The sequence below is a fragment of the Phascolarctos cinereus genome, unplaced genomic scaffold, assembly GCF_003287225.1.
Source record: "Phascolarctos cinereus isolate Bilbo 61053 unplaced genomic scaffold, phaCin_HiC Scaffold_1;HRSCAF=81, whole genome shotgun sequence".
NCBI classification, from domain to species: Eukaryota; Metazoa; Chordata; class Mammalia; order Diprotodontia; family Phascolarctidae; genus Phascolarctos; species Phascolarctos cinereus.
The window spans coordinates 202,755,593-202,778,497 of NW_027555514.1; the positions used below are offsets into that span (position 1 = coordinate 202,755,593).

At 33.5% G+C, this 22,905-nt stretch overlaps 1 protein-coding gene across 1 annotated transcript in view; it reads left to right on the top strand.

Annotated features, from left to right (window-relative positions):
- Positions 1-22,905, top strand: part of MUC19 (mucin 19, oligomeric) — a 130,252-nt gene that overhangs the window by 97,027 nt on the left and 10,320 nt on the right. Inside the window, exons 8-22 of the mRNA XM_078150132.1 lie at positions 2,507-2,717; positions 4,819-4,941; positions 5,954-6,077; positions 7,761-7,896; positions 9,622-9,714; positions 10,833-10,917; positions 11,017-11,154; positions 12,523-12,672; positions 16,183-16,277; positions 17,360-17,486; positions 18,293-18,539; positions 19,866-19,907; positions 20,817-20,928; positions 21,162-21,313; positions 21,718-21,856. Of these exons, the coding sequence (XP_078006258.1) occupies positions 2,507-2,717; positions 4,819-4,941; positions 5,954-6,077; positions 7,761-7,896; positions 9,622-9,714; positions 10,833-10,917; positions 11,017-11,154; positions 12,523-12,672; positions 16,183-16,277; positions 17,360-17,486; positions 18,293-18,539; positions 19,866-19,907; positions 20,817-20,928; positions 21,162-21,313; positions 21,718-21,856 (1,974 nt within the window). The remainder of the gene's footprint in view (positions 1-2,506; positions 2,718-4,818; positions 4,942-5,953; positions 6,078-7,760; positions 7,897-9,621; positions 9,715-10,832; positions 10,918-11,016; positions 11,155-12,522; positions 12,673-16,182; positions 16,278-17,359; positions 17,487-18,292; positions 18,540-19,865; positions 19,908-20,816; positions 20,929-21,161; positions 21,314-21,717; positions 21,857-22,905) is intronic.

The following is a 22,905-nucleotide window of genomic DNA, read 5'->3' on the forward strand; positions in this document are numbered from 1 at the left end:
TATATCATATTCCAAACCCTCTGATCCTTTAAGTTAGAATCTGCTAAATCTTGTATTATCTTGATTGTAGCTGTGGCTCCACAATATTTGTATTTTTTCTTTCTATTCACTTGCAGTATTTTTTCCTTGACCTGGGAGCTCTGGAATTTAGCTCTAAGAATTTTCATTTTTGGATATCTTTCAGGAGGCAATTGGTGGATTCTTTCAATTTCCATTTTATCCTTTGGTTCCAGAATATCAGGGCAGTTATGTTAATATATTTTTTTATTTTGCTGATTTTTTATTCTAAACTTAAGAAATAAAACAAATATGGCAGCTAGGTGGTGCAGTGGATAGAACTCTGGCCTTGGAGTCAGGAGGACCTGAGTTAAATCTAGCCTCAGACACTTGACACTTACTAGCTGTGTGACTCTGGGCAAATCACTTAACCCCCATTGCCTCGCCAAAAAGAAAAAAAAAGAAGAAAAAAGAAATAAAACAAGCATTTCCATAACATAGTAGAAATTTAAAAAAAGGTGATTCCACACGAAACTGCAATTCTATTATTTACAATTGCTTTTTTCTTCCCTCTTGCCACTCCCCCTACCCTAGAGATGACTACTATTGGACACACATATGATTGTATGTTTGTGTGTGTGTGTGTGTGTGTGTGTGTGTGTGTGCGCGTGCGTATGTGCGTGTAAAACCATTATATACCTGCTTCTTAAAAGTTGATATTTAGGCTCTTTTTTTGATCATGGCTTTCAGGTATTCCAATAAATCTTAAATTATCTCTCCTAGATCTATTTTTCAGGTCAGGTATTTTTCTAATGAGATATTTCACATTGTCTTCTATTTTTTTCACCTTAAAAATTTTGTTTGATTGCTCTTAATGTCTCATGGAATCATTAGCTTCCATTTACCCAATTCTAATTTTTAAGGAATTACTTTCTTCATTGAGATTTTGTACCTCCTTTTCCATTTGGCTAATTCTGCTTTTCAAGGAGTTCTTTTCTTCAGTGAATTTTTGTACCTTTTTTCCATTTGGCCCATTCTGCTTTTTAAGGTGTTCTTCTTATTGGATTTTTATGCCTCCTTTACCAAACTATTGATTCTTTTTTTCATTATTTTCTTTCATCACTCTCATTTCTTTTCCCAATTTTTCCTCCACCTCTCTTAACTGATTTTTAAAATTCTTTTTGAATTCTTCCAGGAGTACTTTTTGGTCCTGAGACCAATTAACATTTTTCTTGGAGGCTTTGGAAGTAGCAGTTTTGACTTTGTTGTTTTTTTTTCCTTCTGAGTTTGTGTTTTGATCTTCTCCATCACCATAGTAACTTTCTGTGGTCAGTTTCTTTTAGTGCTGTTTGCTTGCTTTTCCAGCTTCTCTCTTGACTTTTAACTCTGTGCTAAAGTGGGGCTCTGCTTCTGTGGTGGAGGTGACTCTAAGCTTCTGGTTTTTTTGTGCAACTCTTTTCCCCAGCTAATTCTTGGGACTTGTAAGTTTTCAGTTTTTTCCAAGGTGGTATGATCTAATCATAGGTATGTTTACTACTCTTCTGGCCTATGCTCTGTATTATAAGTGACCTCAAGCACTCTTTTCAATCTTGCAACTGCGAACACTCCCCTGTTGGGGAGCTCTGGTATGCTAGTGGTTCTTGTCACCCTGGGACTGAGACCCAGAACTATGACCCAAATATGAGTATGGGCAATGCAATAAAGTCCTGCTGACCTCAGTTTTCTTAGACTGGAAAACTTTTAATCCTGTCTGTTTGTGGGTTCTGCTGTTCCAGAATTTGTTTTGCAGTACCATTTAAAGTTGCTTAGAGAGGTATTTGGGAGAATTCAGGTGAGTCCCTGCCTTTCTCTGCCATACTAGTGAAATGAATGATTTTTATAGTATTTTTTCTTCCCTACTTTCCAATCACTGTGGAATAGGGATGCATGATGATAGTGACACTTCACTGTGGAATAGGGATGCATGATGATAGTGACACTAACACTCATTGCAAAATATTTCCTGTAGCAGTTAGAGGAAAGGAGGAAGAGTGAGATGATTGGAACATCAGACTGTTCTGGCAGCACTCAGTCCTCAAATTGATAAATCACAGGTATGAGACAGCTAGGTGGCATAGTACATATAGTGACAGAATTGGAATCAAGAAAACCTGAATTCAAATCCTGCCTTAGACATGTTCAGTCTAAGATAAGTCCGTTACCTTTTAACCCTCCATATCTTTACCTGGCTGCTAGGTAGTGAAATGGATAGAGTGCCTTGGTGAACCAGTTCAACTCTATACATCCTTTTCTCTTGAATTGTCCCCTTATCCTAATACCATTCTTGCCTTGCCAAACCTCAGCCCTGGATCACCCCCACCATTTACTGTCTTTGCTCTTGTGTTTTGCTCTTATGTGTACTTATGTGCTCTGAATGAAGCTGGAGAGAATTATGAAACTGTGCTGACTAGATTCATTCAAATTATCTTCTTTTGTCATTTAAACAGAATATGTTTTGTTTCTTTTGCAGTATTGCAACAAGATGATTGGAAAATACTTTGAGAAATGTGGAAAAATTACTTCCTTGTCCAATGAATACAAACAAATTTGCATTGAAGACTACTGCAAGAATGGGGGCAAGAACTATACTTGTGACAGTTTCTCTGAATTGTCCCGCCTCTGTGCTTCAGACGGTCCTGGTGCCTATGAATCATGGAGAAATGATCCTGATATAGTTTGTGGTATGCTATTGAATGATACAGTTCAGAGCAATTTTCTTAAGTCTTCAGTGTCCAGCTCTTCCATTTTACAAACAAGGAAACAAATGCAGAGAAATGAAATGATTTGCTGAAAATCACAACTTATTAGTCACTTGGCTAGGAAGTGGGATGACAACCTAAGCAAGAGCCAATATAGGGACTTCAAATTATAAATTAACCATAAATTATAAATTTATGTGTATTTTAAATTATTAAAAACAAAAATTATAAACTTTAAATATAGTGATTTTAAATTGTTTTTATTTATATTTTTATATCATATACATTACCCTTGCATTCATCTCCCCTCCCAGAGAAACATCCTAATAATAAGGAATAAAAAAAAGGGGGGGTAAGTCTAACCAAAACTAAACAGAATGTTAAAAAATTCTTCCACATCAATAATTTTCTGCTTCAAAGAAAGTTAGGAGGTGATGTCTCATAGCTCTTTTCTAGAGCCATTATAATTTCATAGAATTCACTTTTGATTGTTATGACATTGTTCTTTCCATTTACATGGTTGTAGTCACTATATTAACATAACTAGTATAACATATTCACTTTTATGTGCTCTATTGTTCTTTCTTTACACTATATTAACTCTTCCCCTGCCTCTGTCATCATATTCATTGTTGTTTGCAGTGTAATAAAATGCCAATATTTTCCATATATATTAACTTTTTCAGCCATTTCCTGATCAATAGGCATATATTTTGTTCCAGTTCATTGCTACTACAAAAAGTGCTTATTTTGATGTATAGAAGATTTTCTTTCTATATTATATTAAAGATGTATGACACACACACACTATATATATATATACATATATATATAAATTATGTATATGCACACACATATACATATACCCTCATATAGAGATACAGCATATATGTATATTATGGAATGTATATTTGGGCATATATGTATGGCATGTATACACATACATATACGAGTGTATGTATACATATAATTATATGTCAGTTATCTGTATTATCTCATTTGATCCTTACATCTTGGAGGGGTAGATACTACCATTTATCCCATCTTATTACTAAGGAAATTGAAGCAGATAGAGGCTAAGTGGCTTGCCAGAGGTCGCATAGCTAGTAAGTATCTTAGGCTGGATTTGAACTCAGATCTTCCTGACTCCACTTAAAAACAGATTTTTCTCCCAGTTAACTACTTTCCTTTTTATCTAAGATGTACTAATTTGTTATGTAAAAGTTCTCAATTTCATGTAAGCAAAAGTATCTTTTGGTTTTTGTGATCTCATCTATCCCTTATGGTCCAGAATTCTTCTTATATCCGTAGCTGTGAAAGGTACCTTATTAAATTCTACCTTTAATGATCAGATCATACATCTATTTTAACCTTATTGTGGTATATTTTATAAAAAGTTGTCTAAACCAATTTTTTACTGGATTGATTTTAGTTTCCTTAATAAATCTTGTTAAATTGACACCCTTCCCCAAGTAATTTCTATTTGGAGAGTTTCTTGATCACTAGGATGTTGAATTAAATTTCCTCATTCCTAGCTGATATTCCTAAAATATTAAAGATTGGGAAGCATTCAGGAAAACATATTCCTTTACTATTCCTTATATTAAAACAGCTTTAGAGTTTTTCACACAAAAAAAGTAAGAATTGCCAATACATGTGAAAACAAGGAAATTTGTATTATGATTTTGTTGAACAGGATCATTGCTAGATTTTAAATATCAACTTACATTGAAATAGTTTACTACTACTTAACTAAGCATTAAAAGCTGGAATTTTGTGGTATTTGTTCAAATCAAATAAAACTAGATAGAGTACATTCATTTTTTCAAAATGAAATATTCACATTGTGAATGTAGAAGATGTTATACAGCTGTGATAATCCTGAAGACCAAGTTCTTGGAACTTGGCTTCACATGCTTTTCCTCTGTATCAGAAGAGGTGGTAACCAGGGATCTAAATAGTTTCTGACAGTTCTTAACACATAATTATCAAGAAAAATTAGTTAAAATAGGAAGAGGGAGAGAATTGATACTACTGATGACCATTCTGTACTATTTCTCACATATTTTTATTTTTCTCTCAGAAAAACATGCATGTCCAGGCACACAAATCTACAAAGAATGTAGTCCTTCAAATCCATCAACATGTTCCAATGTGGCTCCCTTCCAGAACAATGAATGTGTGAGTGGCTGCGTCTGTCCCAAAGGTAAGATATTCTGAGATAATTTTCCAACTAAAGCAACTAAAATTCCAAATGCAGTGTATTCTTTATTGATGACAGCAAACTATTTTGAGACTCTACAGATTCACTTTGCATTACTCTAAGGAAACTTCCAAATGATTTCTATAAGGATTTTTCTAAGTTGATATTCAGTCTTTCTTCATTGTGCCTAAAGTCTTAGTCCCTCCACAATAAACTTCTAATTCTTTGTCATTGTTTTTTTTTTTCTTTTGGCTAGGCAGTGGGGTTAAGTGACTTGCCCAGGGTCACCCAGCTAGTATGTCATTGGTTTTTTTTTGTTGTTGTTGGTTCTTTTGGTGAGGCAATTAGGATTAAGTGACTTGCCCAGGGTAACACAGCTAGTAAGTGTGAGGCATCTGAGGCTGGATTTGAACTCAGGTACTCCTGTCTCCAGAGCCAGTGCTCTACCTACTGTGCCACCTAGCTGTCCCAAAGCTTCTAATTCTTGCTGGGCTCTTTGAGGCCATGAACTTGACTTGACAAGTATTTTCATTTACTTTGCAAATAATCATGGTAATATCTTATATTAATTTACCACCTAAAGGTTTACAAAGTGCTTTCCTCACAAGAAATCTGTGAGGTCGTCAATGAAAGTATTAAGTCTTTTGTTTTACAGATGAGGAACTAATTAAATGATGTATCACATCTGGGACTTAGTCCAAATCCATTGCTTCTTCCTGTGGACACCATGTAGAAAGCTTTACCTAGTTACAAAAAGTTAGCTGTGAGAATAGAAATTCAAAGATGAATGCAATTCAGATTTTCATGAGTTGTTCTTTGAACTATTGGCTGAAATTTGAACTTGAGCTCTGACATATATTAAAAAAAAATTTCAGAAATATGTTGTGAGAAGTTGTCTAAATTTGAAGGAGCTAATGATTAAAATAATTTAATTAATTGTACTTGAAAATTTACTGACATTAAAATCTTTTTCATATTCTAATACTTAGAGATTAACTTCGTGAATACATTTTAGGTTATCTTCTTGATGATATTGGAGAAAATCTCACTTGTGTATTAAGGGCTGATTGTCCTTGCGAATCCAATGGGAAGGTATATAAGCCAGGAGAAGTAAGAGAAGGTCCCTGTTTTTCCAATTGGTAAGCATTTTTGATACAAGTTGTTGGTAAAACAAAACAATTAACATGGTTTGAAATTGTTATAAATATATCTTTAAAGAAAACTTTTAAAAAATAAATAAAAATTATATTACTCCTTCTTACTTTCTTCTTTTGAGGAGTTTAACGTTTTATATTATTTTAAAAGATAGGAATTCTCATGCCTTTCTTTGAGGAGCATGTCACGCATCAGTAGATGCAGAATACTGCATTAAAGCAACAGATAATTTTTAAAAATACATAGAGCACCACAAAGACATTAGATGTTTTTCATTATATTGAACTGAAATCTGCTTCTCTTTAGCTTTTATTCTTTGGTCTTTGTTCACTGCTGTAGTTCCAGGCATAAAAATATAATCCATCTATTTTATGCATGAGAGCCTTTCAAAATTTGTACATTATGTCCCCCCAGACTGACTAAATTTTTTCTCTTTTAACATGAAAGAATAAAGATAACAAACAAAGGAATTGTTGAAAAACACTGACTTCAGAAACATGGGCTAGAATATGTCATTGGAATTTTGCCAAAAATAATTTATGTAAATTTTGCATGTAGCTATATAACTGAAGGGAAGGAAGGTAGTTAATTCAACATAGAATAGTGAAGAAAGTCCTGGATTTAGAGCTAAGAGACAAATTATTTTCCCTCTCTAGGCCTCAGTTATAATTAGAAATTACAAAATGACAATTGGACTCCAACTATGAAGCCAATGATCCTAATTCTGAGTGATTTTAATACAAAACTAGGTTCATTTGATTTAAAGACATATAAAAGCTTAAAGGTCATTGAGTCCAACTCACATTTTTCAGGTGAAAAAATTGAGACAGGAATTAATTGCCTGAAGCAGGATTTGAGCTAAAGTCTTCTTTACTCCCAGTCCAGGAAAATGGTGCTGATTCTCCTTCTTTTTATTGCATAATCAGCTGGATTTTACTCTGAGTTTTTCAACAATATGCTTCCCTGGACCAGAGAATAGAGAGGAGTTTCATTCTCTTAATCTCAGATTCTCATTTGAAGCCTGTATATGTTCAGCTCCTGCAATAGAATTAGCCAGGTCTTCTGTTAAAGTTATGGAAAACCAATCTCATTTCCCTGATAAGGGGTAGTTGGCAGGTGAAAGGGATGAACCTTATTTCTGTCTCTTTGTTTACACATACTACATACATATCTTCAGTGGATCTGTGATATCACAATGCAGTTCTTCTTTTTTTTTTTACAATGGTACAGATTCTCATCCTTCTCATTCTAAAACCTTCTCATTCTGTGCCATTCCTGTCTAAGTTCACATATTTCTTCACAAAATATCCACCTTATTTTTGGTAGGTTTCCTCTAAGTCATTTGATATTACCACTGTGCATGTATTTTTCCTCACTCTTGCTACATGATTGACTGAAATCCTTTTTTAAAAAATCATATGTCTACTCAATGGTATCTGACAGCTAGCAATTTCTTCCCTGTAAATTATAACTAGCATGTTGTGCTCACTACACATCTCTTCATGTGTATGTGTGTGTGTATACATATATATATATATATATATATATATATATATATGTACACACATACATACATATATATATAATTTTAAGGTAGTGGCCTTGAGTGCTTTTATTAATAAAGAAACTGAAGCTGTTAACCTTTTTTTTAACTTGTGTTTTGACAGTACTTGTGAAGAAGCAAAATGGTTCTGCACAGAAGCATTATGTCCTGGAAGATGTAAAGTAGAAGGAAGTTCATTTACAACCTTTGATGGTGTTTCATATGAACATCCTGGCAATTGTCACTTTTTAGCTGTCCATGTATGTGGTAACTTAGTGTATTTTGAGAGAATGGATATTCTTTCCTCCATGATGATTTCAAGTAATTCTTGAAAGAAGTCAAAACATGACCTTAATTTTGAATTACAGATATGATTCACGTAAGATTATTGGTTGGTTCTATTATATGTTGTAGTAGAGAGCTAGACCTGGATTCAGAGAGCTTGACACATACGGGCTCTGTCACCCTAGACAAGTAATCTAATATCTCAGTGTTATAGGCAAACCTCTAAAACTATAAATTATTGACTTTTATTAGAAGAAGTTTATTCACCTGGAAATTCCTTATACCAATGAAATCACGGATCAACATACTTTTCTGTGTAAAAATATATGAGAGAAAACATCATTACAAGGAGGCATCTACTTCCACAGGGAGAAAATGTTATAAATATGTGAGCAGTTGAATGGCATTATAGTGTCTTTTGTGGGTTTTGGTGTGAAGTGACTGCCTGGAGCAGTATTATCCAAGCCAGAGAATGTATGAGTGTAGGTAGAAAAAAATCCCACCACCTTGAAGTTAACATTTTCCCATTTATGTTTGCTTTCTATTTTGTTAACATGATGAGCTAAATAATTAGCTGAATAGAGGTTCTACTCAAACTGGATGGAAAATGTAGGCTGCCACAAATTGCTGAGAGGGAGCATAGTGTATAGTAGGTAGAAAGATGGAGTTGGAACCGGGAGGATATTCATTCAAGTCCTTTGCCTGATATATATTGCTTTTGTGATCCTGGACAAATCATTTAACAAACAGTATGCTAGGTAACTTTCTAAGAATGTAAATTGCAAAAAGGGTACTGGCCTGCAATGCTGACCTCATCTAGGAGTTCCCAATACCAATGAAATTGTAGGTCCATTTTTTATCCTTTTCCAGAATTATTTAGATAATTGCTTCAATTTTTAGCATAACTTCAATTTTCAGTTTGCATAAGGGCCTTATCTACTGTTAAAATGTCTAACCTAGTATCTTTGAAATATATTTGTAGATACCTTTAAAACAAACCTTTCATTTTGAAATAAAAATATCCTCCTTTTCTCTGGCATAACAGAAATGATTCAGTAGCTCTTTGGTCCAAAGTTTTCTTTCAAGAATTAAAGGATGTAGGGGCAGCTAGGTGGTGCAGTGGTTAGGGCATTGGCCCTGAAGTCAGGAGGACCTGAGTTCAAATCTGATCTCAGACCAGATACTTTACACTTACTAGCTGTGTGACCCTGGGCAAGTCACTTAACCCCAATTACCTCACAAAAAAAAAAATTAAAGAGTGAAGCACCCTGGTCTGCTTTTTGGAATGCAAGAGAAATTCCTCCAGAGCACTGGGCAGATTTTCAGTGCAGGACACAAGGAGACAGTTTAGAGCAGTGGGTTTTCACATTTCTAATTTCTTTTTTGGGGGGAGGGGCTTTATTCATTCATTTATTTATTTAATTTGGCCTGGCACCTGGGGCTAAGTGACTTGCCCAAGGTCACACAGTCTGATTTCTTTAGGAAAGAAGATCACAAACCATCAAGTCTTTTCATTTTAACATGGACTTATCACTTTTATGGTAGAATCAGAGTTATCACTGAAGTATAGCATAGTTGTATCTTCTGAGGTAGTAAAGTAGCATCTCTAATACCTACACATTTTTTAAAAATCATGGTGAATGGTATATGTAGTAACATCATGTAATAGATAATTTTTTTAAATGACATTATTTAAATAGGATGAAAACTGGTCTATTAGCATTGAACTTCGTCCATGTCTAAGTCGTCGAACTGGAACATGCTTGAATAGCATCACCCTTCTTTTAAATTCTGTAAGTAGCCAGTTATCACAAATACAATTATGGTAAATCTAATTCATTTTCTTGTATACATCTGATCCAGAATGTGAGATGTTTATTTATTGAACAACTTAATTTTATATTATTTATTATTTAATGTTTCTTACACAACTTCATGGTGTAAGCAAGATTGTGTTATAGTAGCAGCTTGGTTTACTAGAGTCTCAGCTCCTTGAAGACAAGGACCTTGCCTTATTTCTTTTCTGTGTTCTCGAGTACTTAGCCAGCACTGTGCCTTAAATGTAGTAGGAAGTTGAGTAACAAAGTTTTGTTGAATGTGAGCTCCTTGAGAACAGAAACTTTCTTTTGCCTTTCTTTGCCCTTCACTTAGCGTATTGCTTGGCACATAGTGAATGTCTAATAAATGCTTTTTGATGGACTGAAGGTTGTTGAGAGAAATGTAAACCGCTTGAGAGAATATGCGTTGAAAGTACTTTAAAAATATTATTTATACCTAGCCATTATTGTGATCGTCCTTATTTATTCATTAAAGCATTTAATCCTAAGATCTTCTGGGAAATTATATGATGAGATTCATCCTATGTATAATTACTATAGAAGAAAACTTTAATTTTAGCAATATACTTGTAAGAAACAAATATGAATTCCTTTAAGATGTTGTATCATACAAACCTTAAAAAACAAATTTTATTGATGTCTTTTTATTAGCTACAGTCATTTCCTGCTATACTGCCCTATCCCAAAGAGCCCTCCCTTGAAATGGGAAAAAAAACCCAGTAAAGTAAAACCAACCCCAAAAGCTACCTTGGGGTACTGAGCTAATTAGATGAAAAAAATATCCAAACTAAACTTTCTTCCAATTAGTTCAAATAAAACATTGTCATTATAGTATAAAAATATTGAAGTTCAGACTTTTGGAAATATGTTCCAAAAGAAACCAATTTTGTAAGTTCAATTCAGCTAAACAAAGATTTATTAAGCTTCTATTATGCTCAATGCACTGTGTTGGATATTTGGTACATAGACAAAAAATTTAAAGTAAGTAATAAGTAAGCAGTAGAATGTAAGCCATCAGAAAGCTTACATTCTACAAGAATGTGAATATATTAATAATGTGACATGAACATTAGTCTCTTTCAGCTGACAAATATATATTTAATAATGATGGTAGTGTCACAAACAAGAAGATTAAAAGGCGAAGTTATTATTATTCAGGTAAGTTAAATATTTATATGTAACAAATATATGAAAATTCAAAGTAAAATGATGAAATCACAACTCTTTTCATGTTTGTCCTTTATCATTTGTTAACAGATGAAATTCAAATTTTTAAGATATCTTCCTCATACCTACAAGTACAGACATCTTTTGGATTAAAAATGCAGGTACAAACTGATCCTGTGATGCAATTGTATATTTCTCTGCCGTCCAACAAATTTACAAACACAGTGGGTAAGTCCTCACAAGAAATATTTCCCTATAATTTCTTTTCCATTTGTCATTTTATTCATGATAAGCGTAAAGCTTCCCGGTTTCTCAAAAAGCAGAAAAGAGGAAGACCTGGTTTTGACTCAATCATTATTCAAATGTTAGATCACTTTTGGAAAAGTTTATGTAGTTAATGTTTTAAAAATAAGATTTCTCTATTCTAAAACTAATATTATTTTGATTATATTTTCACAAATGTGTATTCAACATACATTTATTAAACACTTACTGTGTGTTAAATGCTTGAAATACAAAGACAAAAATGAAATGGTACCTTGCCTTCAAGGAGCTTTCACTCTACAGGGCAGATACAACATGAACACAGATAAGTAAATGCAAAATACAACACACACAAACACACACACAAACATACGAAATAATTTCAAGAGTTAGAGGATGGGCACAGGAAATATTTTTTTCAAGAAGCAGCTCCTAAGCTGTAATTTGAAGAAAGAAAATAATTCTGAGATGAGCATGAAGAGGGAATGCATTCCTGGCATAGGAGACAGCCTTTGTTAAAGGCATAGAAGCAAGAGATAGAGTTTTTTTTTTTAATAAGGAATAGTTAGTAGGCCAGTTGCTCTGGACCAGAGTGTGAGTGAAGGGAAACAATATGAGATAATATTAGAAAGGTAAGAAGAAACCAAACTGTGGAGGGCTTTAGCTGCTAAGCTGAAAATTTTGTATTTTATCCTAAAGGAAATGCACAATTGTGGAAGATTTAGAGTAGGGTGTTTTCATTCTTAACTGTATGTGTTATAGCAGAACAAGGACAACTTGATAAAAATACACTTAGTTGTCAAACATACATGAACTTAACCCATATATGATGATATCTGAGATTTTTTACATTTAGTTCTTTTGTCTGAAAATGAGTCTGCTTCAGTATTAAAGTTATGGAATTCTAGTTCAAATGTTATCAGTGGAAATACTAAGTAACAGAAAAGAGATATTTTAGGGATTATTATGTTTTTCTCCCCAACTTCTAGGACAATGCTGAGAGAGACAAAGAAAGAGAGAGAGAGAGAGAGAGAGAGAGAGAGAGAGAGAGAGAGAGAGAGAGAGAGAATTGTTGTAGTAGTAGTAGCAGCAGTAGTAATAGTAGTAGGTGGCACTTCATACATTTTCACTGAATTGAAGCATACTGTATTTTTTTTTACTATTGTGACATTTCATTTACATTTTTAAAAGAATATTAGTAATCTATTTTTACAGTAATCAATTTCTGTAATATCTGATCTGGCCTCCACAGGTTTGCAATAGATAGTGAATCAAGAAAGTTGAATTGAAAAAACTGATTTTCTTTTTTAACTTATGCCATCTATTCTACAGGACTCTGTGGATCCTACAATAACAAAGCAGAGGATGATTTCTTGTCAAGTCAGAACATGTTAGAAAAGACATCTCAAATTTTTGCTGACTCATGGGAAATGATGTCCTGTCCCAAAGGAAAACCTTCTTCATGTATAAGCATAGAAAATGGTAAATATCTAAAGCATCAATATTTAAAGTTAACATCAAAGTGCATAGCTTGTTGTATCTATAACTCCAAAGCTACCAACTGTCCCCAGTTACATGATCAGTCCCTGATTTTATTCTCTGCTCTGTTCTTAAAATTGTCCCAGTTCTAAGGAAAAGATTAGTCAAATTCCTGCTATATAAGTATAAGAAAGCAATAAAGAAGAATTTCTCTGATTTTATCATGGAAGTATTTTGAATTTGTCAGTAATCTTAGATGTTATCATGTCTCTTCTTTTTCTTTCATCTCCTCCCAAATGTTCATACACTCACAGAAATAATTCTAACTAACCCCTAATTCTATAATGAGAAAACTGGGTCCCAGAGAAATAAAATGACTTCCCCAACCTCACAAAGAAAGTTGATACTCAAATTAATATCAGAGTTAGGACTAGAATCCAGGATTCTTAACCATTTGTAGTGCTATTTTCACTCAACCATGTTTTGTCCTGAATTTTAAGAATAGTAAACCTTAATTATAGAGTTTGAATGTAATCAAAATAAACAATTACAACAAAATGTGCTATCTCCAATGTTAGGTCCTCTTGAATTCAATATCATTGGGTTCAAACTCCAGGTCTTCCCTTTGTTGTCAGTGTGACTTTAAGCATGCTATTTAACATCTCTCAAGTCTTTTTTTTTTCCATCTATGAAATGAAGATGATGATTCTTACACAACTTTACAAGGTCTTCAAGGAAAAGCATTTTTCAGTCCTAAAATATAGCTTGCTAGCTAAAAAATGATGGTGAAATCTGCTTTACCTTTTTCATTCAAAGGCCATCTTCAAACTATTTTTGTTTCCATTTTTAAAAAAGTAGTATAATTGTTATCGCAAAAAAAAAAAAGACAACAGATCTTATAGATTTTTATGTTTCTTTGGAAATGTTGGAATATAGCAGCTTGGTGCTGGATCTTGAGTCAGAACTTGGGTTTTAAACCTGTCTCTAGCACTACTTGGGTGATCTGAGATGAGTCACTTCTACTTTTGAGACCTCAATTTCCACATCTGTAAAATTAAACATTTGTACTACATGATCTTTAAAATTACTTTATTCCTTTTAATTTGATTGAAATCCTGAAAAATAACTGCAAAAATTGACTATTAAGTGTGATGGCAAACTTAAAATGTAATTAGCATGAAAAAAAGATGACCATTTGATACAAAAGTGATCAACTGATGTAAAGTTTTAACAATTGGCTATAGAGTTTCACAGGTATTTCTTTGGAAGTGCTTGTATTTGGCATGTTCTGGAAGCAGCATTATTTGTGTGGAGCAGGAAAAGCCTTTTAGAAATGATAGTTCCCAATGTCTATTTTTTAATCTCAGTTGACTTACTCCTAATGTTTCATATACTACCCAATTTTTACTACCTTTTATCAAAATTAAATTTTATTTTGTTCTCTGTTCCAATTTCTTTCCCCCTCCCTCCAACACTTATTGAGAAGACAAGAAAAACAAAACCCATTACAAATCTGTTACTGTTGTTGTGTTCAATTATTTTCAGTCATATTCTGTTCTTCATGGCCTATTTAGAATTTTCTTGGCAAAGATACTGGAATGGTTTGTCATTTCCTTCTCCAGCTCATTTTGAAGATGAGGAAATGGAGGCAAATAAGGTTAAGTGACTTGCGAAACAAATTCTTGTGAAAGTAAGTTCCAAAAAGAAAAAAGAAAAGAAAATATGCTTTGATCTGTCCTTCAAATCTATCCACTTTTTCTCTGAAGATAGACAGCAAGTTTTGTCATGAGTCCTTTGAAATATGGTTGGTCATTGTGTTCAAAGCTTCTAAATCTTTAAAAGATTATTATTTTCAAAATGTTTTTGTTAGTATATAAAGTGTTCTCCTGGTTCTATTCACTTCACTTTGCATCAGTCCATATAAGTCTTCCTGTTTTTTTGAAACCATTCCTCTCATCCTTTCTTGTAGCACAAGAGTATTCCATCACATTTATATACCAGAACCATTCTCCAACTGAGGGGTAGTCTCTATTTCCAGTTCTTTGCCATCATAAAAAAGCTGCTATAAATATATACATATATACATATATATTTTTCCTCTTTCTTTGTTCTCTTTGGAGGATAGACCTAGTAGTATTATTACCAGATCATGCACAGTTTAATAGCTTTTGATGTGGAGTTTTAAATTGCTCTCCAGAACGGCTGAACTAGTTCACAACTCAACCAACAATGGATTAGTGTACCTGTTTTCCTGCAGCCCCTCTAGCATCTGTCATCTTCATTTTTGTCACCTTAGCCAATCTGATGAATGTTAGGGTTCTCAGAGTTGTTTTCATTTTTATTTCTCTAATAACTAGTAATTTAGACAATTTTCCATATGGCCATTAATGACTCTCTTCTGAAAACTGTTTATTCACATCCTTTGATCATCTATCAATTGGAGAGTGGCTCTTATTCATGTAAATTTGGCTCAGTTACCTGTATATCTTAGAAACAAGACCTTCATCAGAAAAACTTGCTGAAAATATTTTCCCCAATTTCCTGCCTCTCTTCTAATTTTGGTTGTGTTTGTGAAAATTTTTTTTCATTTTATGCAATTAAAACTTCCTCCCTGCCTCTCTCTCTCTCTCATTTAGTCATGAACTCTTCTCCTCTCTGTATATTTGACAAGTAGTTTCTTCCATACTACTTTAATTTGTTTATGATATCACCCTTTATGTATAAATCATGTAACCATTTGAACTTATCTTGGGAAAAGGGGTGAGATGTTGTTCTATAACTAGTTTCTGCCAGACTACTTTCCAGTTTTCCTAACAGTTTTTGTTGAGTAGTGAGTTCTTGCCCCAATATCAGGGATCTTTAGGATTAGTTAAAAAAAAGCGTTACTATGTTCATTTGTGTCAGAATATTATGTACCTTCACCCTTCCACTGATCAACCCCTCTATTTCTTGCCCGTTGTCAAATTGTTTTTATGATTACAGCTTTTTATTATAGTTTGAAACCTGGTACTACCAGTCTGCTTTCCTGGTCCCCTTTTTTTCTCATTGGTTTCCTTGATATTTTTGCCTTTTTGTTCCTTCAGATGAATTTTGTTATTGTTTTTTCAAGGTCTATAAAAATTATATGGTAGTTTGATTGTATGGTACTGAATACAAATTTTGTAATTATTTTCTTCTAGTTATGATAAAACATGAGTTTAAATCCTGCTTATAATACTCCTTAGCCATGTCATGCTAGATGACTCAGTTAACTTCTTTTAATATCAGGTTCTTATCTATGAAATCTATAATAATATCTGTAGTGTTTATCTCAGGGTTATTATGAGGTTCAAATGAGATAATTTGTATACTCTGTAAATCTTAAGGAATCAAATAAAGCCTATTAATTATGGTAAAATATTTTAACCATAATGCTTTCAATAAACAAAGAAGTATTATTGATATTGATTATCAATTTCTATAAAATTCATTTGTGTGAGATAATCATATAAACTCATTCTTTATTTTCCTCAGAAAAGTTTGCAGAAAAGAATTGTTTGATTCTTACTGATCCAAATGGGCCTTTTGCTTCCTGTCATTCCATTGTGGACTCTAGATCCTACCATGAGGTGGGTGTAGTTTAAACATTTAACATGTCACTATTTGTGAGAAATTTTAATTTATAATAAATAGGCTTGTTATAAGGTAGTTAGCATGGGAGATTTTTAGAGAACAAAATGTAAGGAAGACATAATAAAGCTTTGATTTGTCAAAACCTTTCAATTTAATTTGTATAAATGTTCATTATCGTGATTGCTTCCTTTGACTTAAGTATCTCTGACCAAATAGTGGGATAGGAAGATAATCTCCAAATAAGGAAATACTTGCATATCCATTTATGTATTTCAGTAATTTATGAATGAATGAAAAGATCAAGAGCAGTTACTGATTTATGCTTATTTTTTTGATAAACATTAATTAAGCCCCTACTATTTACCAGGTACTGTGCTAGAAAACCAAAGACAAGAATGAAACAATCCCTCCCTGAGCTCAAGGAGCTTGCATTTTATTGCAAGAAACGACATTCATGGGACAGCTGGGTGGCACAGTGCATAGAGCACTGGCCCTGGATTCAGGAGGACCTGAGTTCAAATCCAGTCTCAGACACATAACATTTACTAGCTGTGTGACCCTAGGCAAGTCACTTAACCCTACTGCCTAGCCAAACAAACAAACAAACAACATTCACACAAATAATACATTGTGTGTGTGTATGTGTGTTTTAAATGCAAAGTTTGCAAAATAATTTCTTGAGGGAGTAGACTACTAACTAGGGTAGAATCTGAATAAGATATCTATATGAGGTGGACTGCCACTAGGATTTGAAGGAATATAACAAGGAGGGAGTATACATGAAACCCAGCCTGTGTAAGGGCATAGCTATTTGAACCTATTAAATACCAGGCCATACTATTTTAGGGGTTGAAAGGAAGAAAGAACTTGAGAGCTAGAAAACACCTTAGAGATTGTCTATTCCACCCCCTTTTTTTTTTTTACAGAATAGGGAAATTGAAACTCAAAAAGATTAAATGGCTAGTAATTTTAATAAAGTAAATGCAGAGCTGGAACTAGAATTCAAATTTCTGGACTTTCAGTCATTACTTTGTTACTTCTATCATGCAATGGTGCTTATCTTTCTCTTGCTTTAAAGAAATGTAAAACATTCACTTGCACTTGTGAAAATATCCAAGATTGCTTGTGTACAATGTTAGGAAACTATGTAAAAGCATGCGCTGAGAATGGAGTGTACCTAAGTGGATGGAGAAAAGGCCAATGTGGTGAGCAAACTTTAATTTTCACTGTTCCCATTTTATCATGATTACATCTATTTTTCCCCATATATGTTTATAAATTTGTTCTTGGTACTTTTGTATGTTCCTTGAGAGCTTCCTGCTACATGGAATGACTTAAGCATTTTCTTTCCTTTTTATGTTCATCAGAGTTAACATTTCCAAATGAGAATCATAATTGAATAAATATTTCATAATTAAATGAATGTAACACTGAGCTGGTATTTTATTCTTAGATTATGTACAGACATATAATAAGGGCAAATTCGTACCTAATCAGAGGTGTGCTGGAGCTAACTCCTACCAGCTTACAAGACCTGTTTATTATATTTTCAAAACGAGCATATACACCTCAAATTTTTATTTTGTTGACTGTCTATTTTTAAGAAAGTAATAGAAGGTTAAACTTAAACAGGTTAAACTTAAAAGTGTGTTTTGCATACTCTTTTTTTTATAACTGATTGTTAAACATTTACCAACACATCCCTGGACATACTTCATTTTGAGAAAATCAAATACAGAAACAACATATGAAATGATTCAATTAGGGGCTGGTTACTCATTTTATGTAAAGATTCTCTGCTTTATTAAAAATGAAGTACTATTTTATATTTAAAATATGGTTGCCAAAGTGTGATTTTTCACACAAATTTTCAAGAGCATATCTGCTTTACAGAATAAGGTACACAGAAAAAAAAATTCTCGATTATAAATGGCTAATGATATCTTGAGGTAAATAACTATTTTTTTATTCCTATAAAACTACTACTCTTTACAATTCTTTTTGTAAATAGAACAAGCTTGTCAAAATGGCCTGGTCTTCAAGTACAATGTAAAAGCCTGCAATAGCTCTTGCCAATCATTATCAGAGAGAGATGAGAGCTGTGATGTACAAGATGTACCAGTTGATGGATGTGGCTGCCCTGATGGAATGTATCTTAATAGTGAAGGATCTTGTGTCTTGAAAACTCACTGTGACTGTTACATAAATGATGAAATTGTGAAACCAGGCAGAATTGCTTCCATTGATGGCAATGAATGGTATGTAAAATACAATATGGTGGTTATAATAGTGAGGTCTAAGAATTATGACCTATCATTCTTTCTCAGCCAAAACATCCATTAGAAAGAGACTAATTTTTTGCTAAGAGAAGGGTTTCATATATACTTAAAAGTTCATATAATGTCCAAAATTAGCATTGGCTTTTTCCATATTAAAATATTACCTTCTTATTTGGGCTTATTCGTGTCAACTTTTAACTTTTTTAAGATAAGGCAATATGATGTGATAGAAAGAATGTCAGCTCTGCAGTAAAAGGACTTGAGTTGAATCTTCCCCTGCCACTTGGGTGACCTTGGGCAGTTCACTTAGCTTCTCTATGACTCAGCTTCCTTATTTATAAAAGGAAAAAATGTTGAACCAAATGATCCATAATGTTCCTTTCCACTTCAAACCATTGGATTCCAATGGCTTCAAAGATTCCTATAAAAACAAATGATGAGTGTTTCTTGAACTCCTTTACATGGACAATATGAAATTATTTTAAATGCCAGCATTTATGTCTAGAATAACAATAAAATTTAAATGCAATGTTTTGTCTGTGGTTTTAACACAGAACTAGGTTTGTTGTAACCTAGGGCAAACTATTTCATTACCAGGTTTTCCCTTCCACAAGATGAACGTAACCATAGAATCACAGACTTTTTCAGCAAGAATCGACCATAGTCATTCTTAGCAGATAGAAAGATAATTTTAAAAAACTTAAAGGCTAATTTCTTAATTTTGGAAGAACTTATTCTTTACTTTAAAAAATCATAATGTTAACACTGCCCAACCAAATAACTAAAAGTATTTGGTTGATTTCTACTTAATTACTTTTCATTTCCTTGAGTAATACCAGATCATGCAGTGCTACTCCTGCTGCTAACCTCTTTATCAAGTTGGCCATCTTTATGGTTTTGAGTACGACCAACCTTCAAACCTTTGTTATTTATTTCTTTGACTTTTAGGTGCATCATGACAAACTGATACTGATTTGATAAGTGCTATGTCTAAAGTCCAGTTCATCAGCATTTCAGGGTTCCTGATAGGCCTTTATAATATCAGAGCACATGAAGACCACACTGTGTCTGCCATTCTCTTAATTTGCAGCCTCCCCTCCCCTAATCCCTTATTTTATGACATGGATAATTGGTTAAACTTTTAAGGGCTTAGCATCATCATCATGATCATCATCATTATTAGTGATTATTATTATCACTATTGTTATTGTCATTAGTGTGGTCAAACAATAGCAGTTTATTAAAGGACACCAAAGTGTTACATGATGTGAAACTTTTTGATTGTATTTCTTTATTCATCCCTAGTATCTGCCGAAATGGGACTCTTCTTTGCCAGGATCCAATTGAGGAAATCTCAGGTAGGTCAATCAATCAACATTTATTAAGTGCCTATTGCATGCTAGGCACAGAGCTAAGCAGCAGTGATACAAAAAGAGAAAAAAGACAGTACCTGCCCTCAAGGAGCTTACAATCTAGTGTGGGAGACAACCTGCAAACAAATATACATATATGCCAGCTATATGCCAGATAAGCAGGAAACAATTAACAAAGGGAAGAAACTTGAATTAAGAGGAGTTGGGGAAAATTTCCTGTAGAAGGTCGAATTTCTGTTGAGATTTAAAGGAAGCCTGGGATTTTAGTGGTTGGGGTGAAGGAGGAAGAGAGTGCCAGGCATGGAGGATAGCCAGAGAAAATGCCAGGAGTCAAGAGATGGAGTGTCTTATTTGTGGAACATTCAGGAGGCCAGTGTCACTGGATTAAATAGTACATGTCAGGCAATAAAGTGTAGGAAGATTGGAAAAGTAGGAGGGTGCTATCTATGTTGTGAAGAACTTTGAATGCCACATGGAGCAATTTGTATTTGATCCTAGAGGGAATAGGAATCCACTGGAGTTACTGAGTAGGGAAATAATTTTAGTGGATTGGATTGGAGAGAATCTTGAGGTAAGCAGAACCATCAGCAGGCTATTCCAATAGTCCAGGTATGAGGTGATAAAGGCTTATACCAGGGAGGTGGCAGTATCACAAGAAAGAAGGAGGCATATTAGAGAGATATTGCAGAGGTGAAATCAATAGGGCTTCAAAACATATAGGACATGGGGACTGAGAGATAGTGGAGTCTAAGATGACTTCTAGGTAGTGAGCCTGAGAGACCAGGAGAATGGTGAGGATAAGAGAGGATAGGAAGTGTCTGATTCTTGTCTATAAACTTAAAAGAAACTGAATGAAAGCCTTTCCAATGAATATTAACTTCTTTTTTACTCTAGAAAATTGTACGGGGGGAGCTAAATATGTGAACTGCAGTGAACCAAATGCACAGCAAAGACAGGACAGAACATGTAGCTCTTGGAATATGCCTAGTTTTAATGTAAGTAAAATGACAGATGCTAAATGCTAAAATATTACAAGTCAAACATTTGGAAAATTCTTTGTTAAATTAATTTATTTGGAAAGAAAATAGTAATATTTTGCTAGTCTAATCAGTGGATCCAAATGCTCTATTGTACAATCTATATATCTCCCAATCTATGTTAAATAAGTAACAGTAAGATTTGATAGTAACTTAAGATCTTGGATGACTACTTGTATTCCTTTATGTAGGAAGACATTCCCTGCAGACGTGGATGCTTCTGTCCTGTAGGAATGGTTCGGGACTCAAAAAGAAACTGTATCTTTCCTGATGACTGCCCATGTTTTTTTGGTGGATTGGAATATGAACAAGGAAATAGTACAACAGTTGGATGCAATGAATGGTGCATATCAAACTAGCAGTTTTCCAGGGGGTATGGGTGAGGGGATTGTATTTTGTGACTTAAGAAATATGTGGTTTACCTAATTTCCATGGGGAAAAGACAGAAGTATATTTTAATCTCATAGTCATTTAAGGTTTAGACTACTGGTGATTTTTACTCTTAAACTTAAGTTCTCATTTTTAAAATATATTCACAACAGGAAAGAAAGAGACAGAGAAAGGAGAAAAGAGAACATGCAATGATGTCCTTTACAACTTCATGAATAAATGTCAATTCCTTTTGTTCTTTCCCCTATAAGTTTATACATTAATAACATTTCTTATCATTTTATAATTATTATAAATATTATATAAAATATAAATATTACAAAACTATAAATATTATTTGTGTATTTTTTCTCTTAGTACTTGTATAAAAGGATCTTGGAATTGCACACAAAACAAATGTCAAACATCCTGCCACATTTATGGGGATGGACATATTAGAACCTTTGACGGAAAAAGTTACAGCTATGATGGTCTCTGTCAGTATTCCTTTGTTGAGGTAATTAAAAATATCACTAAAATTTCTAAATCTTTATCAAATACATATATTTCTATTTTTAAACTTTGAGCTCACTTCTATCTCAAAGTGTTCATCTTTAAAAATGAACATATGGGCTCTTTAGTGTTGTTGTGATATGTAGTATGGTGGAAGTTGCACTAGATTTATAGTTAGAAGATCTGGTTTAAAATTCTGACTGTGCAATGACTACAGCGATCTACTATTTGAGAAACCCAAAGACTCCAGTTTTTGAGATAAAAACTCACTATTTAACAAAAACTGCTGGGAAAACTGGAAAATAGTATGGCAGAAACTAGATCAACATATTACACTGTATACCAAGATAAAGTGAAAATGGATACATGATTTAGATATAAAGGTTGATACTAGAAGCAAACTAAGAGATTAAGGAATAGTTTAACTGTCAGATCTATGGAGAAGTAAAGAATTTATAACCAAACAAGAGATAGAGAACATCATGAAATACAAAATGGGTAATTTTGATGGCATTAAATTAAAAAATTTTTTGCATAAACAAAGACGATGCAATCCAGATTAGGAGGGAAGCAGAAAACTGGGGAAAAATTTTTACAAGCAGCGTCTCTGATAAGGGCCTCATTTCTAAAATATATAGAGAACTAAGTAAAATTTATAAGAATACAAGTCATTCCTCAATTGAGAAATAGTTAAAGGGTATAAATAGGCAGTTTTCAGATGAAGAAATTAATGCCATCTATAGTCATATGAAAAAATGCTCTAAATCACTATTGATTAGAGAAATGCAGATCAAAATGACTCTGAGGTACCACATCACACCTATCAGATTGGCTAACATGACAAAACAGGAAAATGATAACTGTTGGAGAAGATGTGGGAAAATTGGAACACTAATGCGCTGTTGGTGGAGTTATGAACTGATCCAACCATTCTGGAGAGCAATTTTAAACTATACACAAAAGGCTATAACACTGCATACCCTTTGATCCAGCAATAGCACTTCTACGTCTGTATCCCAAAGAGATCATAAAAATGGGAAAAGGACTCACACA